A 12,125-nucleotide genomic window follows, 5' to 3' on the forward strand; every position below is an offset into this window, starting at 1 on the left:
CTGGGCTGCTTTTCTGGGTGCCTGATGTCCTCTGCCGGCATTCAGAAGTTGTTTTGTGGAATTTACTAAGCGTTTAAATGTTTTTTGATGAATTTGTCGGGGAGAGAGTGGTCTCCCTGTCCTATTCCTCCACCATCTTAGGACCGCCTCCCCGGCATTGTATCTTGTACAATTCATTCAGAACTCAAATGTATTAACTCTTAATGATGTAAACCTAAAAGGAAAAGCTTCATTTTTAGTTTGTTTTCTTTTTATGTCATTTATTTTGGAGCAGTCTGGACTAAAGTCACAGCCTCTGATATTTCCCTAGGCCCTCCAAACTTGGTATTTTGGTTTTGCTTTCTATGTAATATGAACCTGTCATGATAGCATTTATTTAGATTTCCAGGTCGTATTTTTGACTACATTCATTTCTTACCTTATGTCCAGGCCGAAAGTATATGTACATTCCCACTGGAAGTTTTTAGCTCTATTGTCAGACTTGGCAGTTCTACCCAAATTTTATTAAGAAGTAGCAATGACTCTTGGAGGATAAATGCTGTAGAAGAGGCCACTTCTGAACTCTAGGCAAAATCAAGACAAATTAATTTTTTCCATGAGTTTGTGTTTTTAAAAGTTATTTCTAAGATTACTATTCTTATGGAAAGAAGCATCTAATCCAACTTTACAGTTACATAAGAAAGACTTTTGTTTATCTTTTTGAAATATGTTACTAGCAGTTAGATTAAGATAAATCAACTTTATAAAAGCATTGTTATGATTACAAAGTTTTGTCACAACTCAAGTTACGAAAAATGGATATGCTAAAAGTGTAGAGTCTTTTAAGAGAGAAATAATTCTTGTGAATTAGTTTAAAATGTTTTCTTCAAATTTTTGTTTTTAGAATGCTAAGCGACCCTCAACATCTGAAGCAGCTAGAAAAGAAAGTCAAAGTCAGGAAAAAGATGGTAAACGTCATCACGATGATGGTTCTGGGAGATCTCAATGTCATTCTGCATGTGCAAGTTCAAACCCTGTCCCGAAGAAAAGAATTACACAAACCCCAAGTGGCAAACAGTAAGTCATTTGTATTAAGTATATACATAGCATATGCTTTTTCATTTTTTCTATCGTATAAAATGAGCAGTGCTACTGGAAGTTGTATAGTTTTCTACAGCTGCCAAAGTCCAAGATCAAGGTATAGGCAGGGTGGGTTCCCTCTGAAGGCTATGAGGAAGAATCTGTTCCATGCATCTCCCTTAGCTGCTAGTGGTTTAGTGGCAATCTTTAGCATTCCTTGGCTTATGGAAGTTATCACTTGAATCTCTGCCTTCGTCTTCACATGGCATTCTCCCTGTGGCTGTATATGTGTCCAAGTTTTTCTTTAAGGACACCAGCCATATTGGATTAGGGAACCACTCTGGAGTACCAGTCTACTCTAGTATGAACTCATCTTAACTGATTACATCTTCAATGACCCTACTTCCAAATAATGTCATATTTTTATGGTCATTGAACATGTAATTGGTTACATATTGGTAGTCAGGGTGGTGTTTGGCAGGAACATAATTTAGTCCATAACAGTCTGCCCCTCTAAAAACTCATGTCCTTCTCACATACAAAATACATTCACTCCATCAGAACATCCCCCAAAGTCTTAATCTATACCAGTATTAACTCTCATTCCTAAATATCATATAAATCTTATATGGATGAGATGCAGGGTGTTTCATCCTGGAACAAAATTCTTTTCCATCTGTGAGCCTATGAAACTATGAAACTATTACCTTCCAAAATACAATGGTGGGACAGACATAGGATAAGTATTCCCCATTTCAAAAGGGAGAAATTGGGAAGAAAAAGGAGGTTATGGGCCACAGGCAAATTTGAAACCTAGTGAAGCAAATACCATTTGGCTTTAAGGCCCCAGAATTATCCTCTCTGGCAGAGTACTGTGTCCTTTGGGCCCACTGAGATGGCAGCCCTACCCCCATGGCACTGAGTGGTGGCCCTGCACTCTGGAACTGAGAAAGTGGCCCTGGCTTCTGGAATTCAGGAGGTGTCCCTGCCTTCTAGAACGGAGGAAATGGCCTCACTTCTCAGGGTCATTTTCCCATTTTCTTGAAGGATAATACTTGATCACAGCTAGATATCTCTGTCAACTCATTTCCTGACTGTAGAATCCCAGAAGTCCAATGGCATTGCATTCCTGCATTTCTTCCCACTTATGTTCCTTTCAGTTGAAGCTAATAGCATGCCTACTGAGTTGGTTGACTGGATCCACAAGTCGTAATCTCTTGGGCATATGGTTATCTAGCAATGTTCTTAGTATGCTTCCCAAAGCAAGCTTTCATATGTTTTCCAATATGAAAGGCTGATAATTTTTCAAGTATTGATAGTTCTTTTTTTTTTTCATTTTTATGTCATTTTTTTATTTTTTGGCCATGCTGCACAGCTTGTGGGATCTTAGTTCCCCACCCAGGGATTGAACCCAGACCCTTGGCAGTGAAAGTGTGGAGCCCTAACTGCTGGACCTCCAGGGGATTCCTTGATTCTTTTTTTTTCTTAACAATTCCTTTTCAACTCTTCTCCCTTCTTGTATTTTACTATAAGCATTAAGAAGAAACCAGACTGTGTCTTCAACACTTTGCTTAGAAATCTCTTCATCTAAATATACAAGTTCATCTTACAGATGTTTCACTTTCCATCCAACAGAACAGTTTGGCCACATACTCTGCCACTTTGTATCAAGGATTATCTTTCACCCAGTTTCCAATAACATTTCTGTCTGAAACCTTACCAGAAGCACATTTTACATTCACATTTCTAGTTCTGTTCATGACACTGAATGTATTCTCTTAGACAGCGGAAACTTTCTCTACCACTCCTTTTCTTTCAGAGCCCTCAAGAGATTCTCCTTCAAAATCCATATTTTTACCAACATTCTCTTCAGGGCTTTCTAGGCTTTTTATGTTATGCACCTCAAAAATCTTCCCAACCTAGGGAATGAACTCACATCTCTTGGCATCTCCTGCATTGTGCATGGATTCTTTACTACTTAGCCACAGGGAAAGCCCCCTTCACTTAATACCCAATTCCAAAGCAACTTCTATGTTTTTTATGTATTTTTTATAGCAGCACACCACTTACTGATACCAAAATCTGTATTAATTTTCTAGGGCTGCTATAACAAAGTACCACAAACTGTTTGACTTATACAACAGAAATTTATTGTTTCACAGCTTTGTAAGTCCAAAATCAAAGTGTCAGTAGAATGGATTCCTTTTGAGGGCTGTGAGAAAGTCTGCACCATGCCTTACCCCTAGCATCTGGTGATTTGCTAGCCATCTCTGGCTTTCCTTGGCTTGTATAAACATCACTCCAATCTGTGTCCAAATTTCCCCATGTGGTAAGGGCATCAGTCATTGGATTAAGGGCCCACTCTACTCTAATATGACCACATCTTAACTAAATTACACCTTCAATGACCCTATATCTAAGTAAGGTCAAATTCCAAGGTAATGGGGATTAGGACTTCAATGTGAATATTGAGGATGCATACTTCAACCCATAACATAAGCTCTTATCTGCCATATTCAGCATGGAGTAATTGAATGTAAGTTTAAAGTAGGGAATTACAAAAAGGAAATAACCATTTTTGTCTTTTTTTAATTCTGCATATAAGGGAGATCATATAGTATTTGTCTTTCCTAGTCTGACTTATTTCACTTAGTATGGTAATCTCAGGGTCCATCCATGTTGTTACAAATGATAAGATTTCATCTTTTTATGGCTGAGTAGTATTCCACTGTATATATTACATCTTTATCCATCTGTTGATGAGCACTTAGATTATTTCCATTATCTTGGCTGTTACCAATATTGCTGTTGTGATCATAGGGGTGCATGTATCTTTTCTATTTTTTAAATTTTTTGACCATGCCATGCATCTTGCAGGGTTTTAGTTCTGCAAACAGGTATCAAACCCGTGCCCCCTGCAGTGAAATCACAGAGTCTTAACCACTGGACCACCAAAGAAGTCCCTGCTATCTTTTTGATAATAGATGTTCTGACAGGTGTGAAGGTTTGAGATGATAATCTCATTGTGGTGTTCATTTGCATTTCCCTGATAATTAGTGATGTTGAACATCTTTTCCTGTCCCTGTTTGCTATCTGTATGACTTCTTTGGGAAAAAGTCTATTCAGGTCCTCTGCTCATTTTTTATTCAGATTGTTTATTTTTTTGAAGCTGAGTTGTATGAGTGTTTTATATATTATGTATCTTAACCCCTGATGGGATATATGATTCGCAAATACCTTCTCTTATTTGGTAAGTTGTCTTTTCATTTTGTTGCTGGTTTTCTTTCCTGTGCAGAAGCTTTTTAGTTTAATGTAGTCACATTTGTGTTTATTTTTGGTTTTGTTTCCCTTGCCTGAGGAGACCTATCTATAAAGATAATTCTAAAACCAAGGTCAAAGATCATACTGCCTGTGTTTTCTTCTATGAGTTTTATAGTCTCAGGACCTACACTCAAGTCTTTACTCTATTTTGAGTTAATTTTGTGTGTGGTTGGGGATAGTGGTCCAGTTTCATTTTTTTGCATGTGACTGTCCAGTTTTCCCAATACCATTTATTGAAGAGATTTCTCCCACCACTCTATGTTCTTTGTTCCCTTGTTATAAATAAGTTGTTCATATATGTATGAGTTTATTTCTGAGATCTCAGTTCTGTTTCATTGATTTATGTGTCAGTTTTTCTGCCAATACCATACTGTTTTGATTATTATAGCTGTGTATATAGTGTGAAATCAGGAAGTATGATACCTCCAGTTTTGTTCTCATGATTGCTTTGGTTATTTGGGGTCTACTGTGGTTCCAAATAAATTTTTGAATTTTTTGTTCTATTTCTGGGAAAAATGTCTTTGGGATTTTTATAGGAATTGTAGTGAATCTGTAGATTGCTTTAGGTGATATGGACATTTTAAATTAGGAAGCATTCCCTTCAATTTTTTGGAAGAATTTTAAAAGGTATTAAATCATCTATGGATGTCTGGTAGAATTCACCTATGAAGCTGTCTGGTCCTGGAGTTTTGGTTTGGGGGTGGTTTTTTATTACTGTTTGATCATTTAACTGATCGCTATACTAGTGTTCAGTCTACTCAGATTTTCAGTCATTGAAGCTTGTATGATTCTAAAATCTGTCCATTTCTTCTAACTTGTCCAATTTTGGGAATGAAGTCTATTTTGTCTGATATAAGTATGGCTACACCTGCTTTCTTTTGTCTGCATTTTGCTTGAAGCATCATCTTGCATGCCTTCATTTTCACCTTATATTTCTCTTTTTAGAGTTGAGATGAGTCTCCTGGATACAACAAATAATTGTGTCTTGCTTTTTTTAATATAAACTTATTTATTTTAATTGGAGGCTAATTACTTTACAATATTGTATTGGTTTTGCCATACATCAACATGAATCCGCCACGGGTATACACATGTTCCCCATCCTGAACCCCACTCCCACCTTCCTGCCTGTACCATCCCTCTGGGTCATCCGAGTGCACCAGCCCCAAGCATCCTGTATCATGCATCGAACCTGGACTGGTGATTTGTTTCATGTATGATATTATACATGTTTCAATACCGTTCTCCCAAATCATCCCACCCTCTCCCTCTCCCAAAGAGTCCAAAAGACTGTTCATACATCTCTGTCTCTTTTGCTGTCTCACATACAGGGCTATCGTTACCATCTTTCTAAATTCCATATATATGTGTTAGTATACTGTATTGGTGTTTTCTTTCTGGCTTACTTCACTCTGTATAATAGGCTCCAGTTTCATCCACATCATTAGAACTGATTCAAATGTATTCTTTTTAATGGCTGAGTAATACTCCATTGTGTATATGTACCACGGCTTTCTTATCCATTCATCTCCTGATAGACATCTAGGTGGCTTCCATGTCCTGGCTATTATAAACAGTGCTGCGATGAACATTTGGGTACACATGTCTCTTTCAATTCTGGTTTCCTCGCTGTGTATGCCCAGTAGTGGGACTGCTGGGTCATAAGGCAGTTCTGTTTCCAGTTTTTTAAGGAACCTCCACATGGTTCTCCGTGGTGGCTGTACTAGTTTGCATTCCCACCAACAGTGTAAGAGGGTTCCCTTTTCTCCACACCCTCTCCAGCATTTATTGCTTGTAGACTTTTGGATAGCAGCCATTATGACTGGCATGAAATGGTACCTCATTGTGGTTTTGAGTTGCATTTCTCTGATAATGAGTGATGTTGAGCATCTTTTCATGTGTTTGTTAGCCATCTGTATGTCTTCTTTGGAGAAATGTCTGTTTAGTTCTTTGGCCCACTTTTTGATTGGGTCGTTTATTTTTCTGGAATTGAGCTGCAGGAGTTGCTTGTATATTTTTGAGATTAGTTCTTTGTCAGTTGCTTCATTTGCTATCATTTTCTCCCATTCTGAAGGCTCTCTTTTCAGCTTGCTTAGAGTTTCCTTTTTTGCAGAAGCTTTCAATTTTAATTAGGTCCCATTTGTTTATTTTTGCTTTTATTTCCACTATCCTGGGAGGTGGGTCATAGAGGATCCTGCTGTGATTTATGTCGGATAGTGTTTTTGCCTATGTTCTCCTTTAGGAGTTTTATAGTTTCTGGTCTTACATTTAGATCTTTAATCCATTTTGAGTTTATTTTTGTGCATGGTGTTAGAAAGTGTTCTACTTTCATTCTTTTACAAGTGGTCGACCAGTTTTCCCAGCACCACTTGTTAAAGAGATTCTTTTCTCCACTGTATATTTTTGCCTCCTTTGTCAAAGATAAGGTGGCCATAGGTGCGTGGATTTATCTCTGGGCTTTGTATTTTGTTCCATTGATCTATATTTCTGTCTTTGTGCCAGTACCATACTGTCTTGATGACTGTGGCTTTGTAGTAGAGCCTGAAGTCAGGCAGGTTGACTCCTCCAGTTCCATTCTTACTTCTCAAGATTGCTTTGGCTATTTGAGTTTTTTTTTTTTATTTCCATACAAATTGTGAAATTATTTGTTCTAGCTCTGTGAAAAATACTGTTGGTAGCTTGATAGGGATTGCATTGAATCTATAGATTGTTTTGGGTAGTATACTCATTTTTCTGATCCATGAACATGGTATATTTCTCCATCTATTAGTGTCCTCTTTGATTTCTTTCACCAGTGTTTTATAGTTTTCTATATATAGGTCTTTAATTTCTTTAGGTTGATATATTCCTAAGTATTTTATTCCTTTAGTTGCAATGGTGAATGGAATTGTTTCCTTAATTTCTCTTTCTATTTTCTCATTATTAGTGTATAGGCATGCAAGGGATTTCTGTGTGTTGATTTTATATCCTGCAACTTTACTATATTCATTGATTAGCTCTAGTAATTTTCTGGTGGAGTCTTTAGGGTTTCCTATGTAGAGGATGATGTCATCTGCAAACAGTGAGAGATTTACTTCTTTTCCAATCTGATTCCTTTTATTTCTTTTTTCTGCTCTGATTGCTGTGGCCAAAACTTCCAAAACTATGTTGAATAGTAGTGGTGAAAGGGCACCTTGTCTTGTTCCTGACTTTAGAGGAAATGCTTTTCAGTTTTTCACCATTGAGGATAATGTTTGCTGTGGGTTTGTCATATATAGCTTTTATTATGTTGAGGTATGTTCCTTCTATTCCTGCTTTCTGGAGAGTTTTTTTTTTATCATAAATGGATGTTGAATTTTGTCAAAGGCTTTTTCTGCATCTATTGAGATAATCATATGGTTTTTATTTTTCAATTTGTTAATATGGTGTATTACATTGATTGATTTGCAGATATTGAAGAATTTTGCATCCCTGGGATAAAGCCCATTTGGTCATGGTGTATGATCTTTTAATATGTTGTTGATTCTGATTACTAGAGTTTTGTTAAGGATTTTTGCATCTATGTTCATCAGTGATACTGGCCTGTAGTTTTCTTTTTTTGTGGCATCTTTGTCAGGTTTTGGTATTAGGGTGATGGTGGCCTCATAGAATGAGTTTGGAAGTTTACCTTCCTCTGCAATTTTCTGGAAGAGTTTGAGTAGGATAGGTGTTAGCTCGTCTCTAAATTTTTGGTAGAATTCAGCTGTGAAGCCGTCTGGACCTGGCTTTTGTTTGCTGGAAGATTTCCGATTACTGTTTCAATTTCCGTGCTTGTGATGGGTCTGTTAAGATTTTCTATTTCTTCCTGCTCCAGTTTTGGAAAGTTGTACTTTTCTAAGAATTTGTCCATTTCTTCCAAGTTGTCCATTTTATTGGCATATAATTGCTGATAGTAGTCTCTTATGATCCTTTGTATTTCTGTGTTGTCTGTTGTGATCTCTTCATTTTCATTTCTAATTTTATTGATTTGATTTTTTCCTTTTTGTCTTTGATGAGTCTGGCTAATGGTTTGTCAATTTTATTTATCCTTTCAAAGAACCAGCTTTTTGGCTTTGTTGATTTTTGCTATGGTCTCTTTTTTGTTTCTTTTGCATTTATTTATGCCCTAATTTTTAAGATTTCTTCCTTCTACTAACCCATTTTTTCCTTTTCTAGTTGCTTTAGGTGTAGAGTTAGATTATTTATTTGACTTTTTTTCTTGTTTCTTGAGGTATGCCTGTATTGCTATGAACCTTCCCCATAGAACTGCTTTTACAGTGTTCCACAGGTTTTGGATTGTTGTGTTTTCATTTTCATTCGTTTCTATGCATATTTTGATTTCTTTTTTGATTTCTTCTGTGATTTGTTGATTATTCAGCAGCGTGTTGTTCAGCTTCCATATGTTGGCATTTTTAATAGTTTTTCTCCTGTAATTGAGATCTAATCTTACTGCATTGTGGTCAGAAAAGATGCTTGGAATCATTTCAGTTTTTTTAAATTTACCAAGGCTAGATTCATGGCCCAGGATGTGATCTATCTTGGAGAAGGTTCCGTGTGCACTTGAGAAAAAGGTGAAATTCATTGTTTTGGGATGAAACGTCCTATAGATATCAGTTAGGTCTAACTGGTCCATTGTATCATTTAAAGTTTGTGTTTCCTTGTTAATTTTCTGTTTAGTTGGTCTAGCCATAGGTGCGAGTGGGATATTAAAGTCTCCCACTATTATTGTGTTATTGTTAATGTCCCCTTTCATACTTGTTAGCATTTGTCTTACATATTGTGGTGCTCCTATGTTGGGTGCATATATATTTATAATTGTTTTATCTTCTTCTTGGATTGATCCTTTGATCATGATGTAGTGTCCTTCTTTGTCTCTTTTCATAGCCTTTGTTTTAAAGTCTATTTTATCTGATATGAGTATTGCTACTCCTGCTTTCTTTTGGTCTCTGTTTGTGTGGAATCTTTCTCTAGCCCTTCACTTTCTGTCTGTATGTGTCCCCTGTTTTGAGGTGTGGGTCTCTTGTAGACAACATATATAGAGGTCTTGTTTTTGTATCCATTCAGCCAGTCTTTGTCTTTTGGTTGGGGCATTCAACCCATTTACATTTAAGGTAATTATTGATAAGTATGATCCTGTTGCCATTACTCCATTGTTTTGGTTTCAAGTTTATACACCCTTGTGTTTCCTGTCTAGAGAAGATCCTTTAGTATTTGTTGGAGAGCTGGTTTGGTGGTGCTGAATTCTCTCAGCTTTTGCTTGTCTGTAAAGCTTTTGATTTGTCCTTCATATTTGAATGAGATCCTTGCTGGGTACAGTAATCTGGGCTGTAGGTTATTTTCTTTCATCACTTTAAGTATGTCTTGCCATTCCCTCCTGGCCTGAAGAGTTTCCATTGAAAGATCAGCTGTTATCCTTATTGGAATCCCCTTGTGTGTTATTTGTTGTTTTTTCCTTGCTGCTTTTAGTATTTGTTCATTGTGTTTGATCTTTGTTAATGTGATTAATATGTGTCTTGGGGTGTTTCACCTTGGGTTTATCCTGTTTGGGACTCTCTGGGTTTCTTGGACTTGGGTGATTATTTCCTTCCCCATTTTAGGGAAGTTTTCAACTATTATCTCAAGTATTTTCTCATGGTCTTTCTTTTTGTCTTCTTCTTCTGGGACTCCTATGATTCGAATGTTGGGGCAGTTAACATTGTCCCAGAGGTCTCTGATGTTGTCCTCATTTCTTTTAATTCGTATTTCTTTTTTCCTCTCTTACCCATTTATTTCTACTATTCTATCTTCTACTTCACTAATCCTCTCTTCTGCCTCCTGTATTCTACTGTTTGTTTCCTCCAGAGTGTTTTTTATCTCATTTATTGCATTTAGTTCAGTTCAGTTCAGTTTAGTCGCTCAGTCATGTCTGACTCTTTGTGACCCCCTGAATCGCAGCACACCAGGCCTCCCTGTCCATCACCAACTCCCAGAGTCCACTCAGACTCACATCCATCGAGTCAGTGATGCCATCCAGCCATCTCATCCTCTGTCATCCCCTTCTCCTCCTGCCTCCAATCCTTCCCAGCATCAGAGTCTTTTCCAATGAGTCAACTCTTCGCATGAGGTGGCCAAAGTACTGGAGTTTCACCTTTAGCATCATTCCCTCCAAAGAAATCCCAGGGCTGATCTCCTTCAGATTGGACTGGTTGGATCTCCCTGCAGTCCAAGGGACTCTCAAGAGTCTTTTATGCATTATTCATTATGTATTGACTCTTTTTTATTTCTTCTAGGTCCTTGTTAAACCTTTCTTGCATCTTCTCAATCCTTTTCTCCAGGCTATTTATCTGTGATTCCATTTTATTTTCAAGATTTTGGATCATTTTCACTATCATTATTCAGAATTCTTTATCAGGTAGATTCCTTATCTCTTCCTCTTTTGTTTGGTTTGGTGGGCATTTATCCTGTTCCTTTACCTGCTGGGTATTCCTCTGTCTCTTCATCTTGTTTATATTGCTGTGATTGGGGTGGCCTTTCTGTATTCTGGCAGTTTGTGGAGTTCTCTTTATTGTGGAGTTTCCTCGCTGTGGGTGTACAGGTGGCTTGTCAGGGTTTCCTGATTAGGGAAGCTTGTGTCGGTGTTCTGGTGGGTGGAGCTGCATTTCTTCTCTCTGGAGTGTAATAAAGTGTCCAGTAATGAGTTATGAGATGTCCGTGGGTTTGGAGTGACTTTGGGCAACCTATATATTGAAGCTCAGGGCTGTGTTCCTGTGTTGCTGGAGAATTTGTGTGGTACGTCTTGCTCTGGAACTTGTTGGCCCTTGGGTGGTGCTTGGTTTCAGTGTAGGTATGGAGGCGTTTGACGAGCTCCTGTCGATTAATGTTCCCTGGAGTCAGGAGTTCTCCGGTGTTCTCAGGGTTTGGACTTAAGCCTCCTGCTTCTGGTTTTCAGTCTTATTTTTACAGTAGCCTCAAGACTTCTCCATCTATACAGCACCGTTGATAAAATATCTAGATTAAAGATGAAAAGTTTCTCCACAGTGAGGGACACCCAGAGACATTCACAGAGTTATATGGAGACAAGAATAGGGAGGAGGGAGTTAGAGGTGACCCGAATGAGATGAGGTGGAATCAAAAGAAGAGAGAGCAAGCTAGGCAGTAATCACTTCCTTACGTGCGCTCCACAGTCTGGACCGCTCAAAGATGTTCATGGAGTTATACAGAGAAGAGAAGAGGGAGGAAGGAGATAGAGGTGTCCAGGAGGATAAAGGGGGGAATAAAAGGAGAGAGACAGATCCAGCAAGTAATCAGTTCCCTAAGTGTTCTCTACCATCTGGAACACACAAAGAGATTCACAAAGTTGAGTAGAGAAGAGAAGGGAGAGGGAGGAGATAGAGGTGACCCGGTGGAGAAAAAGGAGAGTGCAAAGCGGGAGATAACAGTCAAGCCAGTAATCTCGCTCCCAAGTAAAAATGGGTACTGAAGATTGGGTTCTTAAAGGTACAAAATTGATTACCAATACCAAAAGGCAAAGATTAAAAATCTAGAGTAGAGGTTGGATTTTCAAAAATATCATATTAAAGAGAAGAAGAAAAAGTCACAAAAATTATAAAAAGTATATATATATGAAGTTTGCTTTTAAAAATAGGGTCTCTTTTTTTGCAAAGTAATAGTAGGTTATAAAAATGAAAATTAAAGGAGTAATAGAGGACTTAAAAATTAAAAAAATTAAAAAAAAAAAGAATGATAGTAAAATATACCTAGGACTTTCT

At 37.6% G+C, this 12,125-nt stretch overlaps 1 protein-coding gene across 1 annotated transcript in view; it reads left to right on the plus strand.

The window, feature by feature from the left end:
• RADX (RPA1 related single stranded DNA binding protein, X-linked) overlaps positions 1-12,125 on the plus strand; it is a 106,437-nt gene that overhangs the window by 51,857 nt on the left and 42,455 nt on the right. The window contains 3 exon segments of the mRNA XM_070366067.1: positions 884-986; positions 5,143-5,162; positions 8,238-8,290. Of these exon segments, the coding sequence (XP_070222168.1) occupies positions 884-986; positions 5,143-5,162; positions 8,238-8,290 (176 nt within the window).

The sequence above is a fragment of the Bos mutus genome, chromosome X, assembly GCF_027580195.1.
Source record: "Bos mutus isolate GX-2022 chromosome X, NWIPB_WYAK_1.1, whole genome shotgun sequence".
NCBI classification, from domain to species: domain Eukaryota; kingdom Metazoa; phylum Chordata; class Mammalia; order Artiodactyla; family Bovidae; genus Bos; species Bos mutus.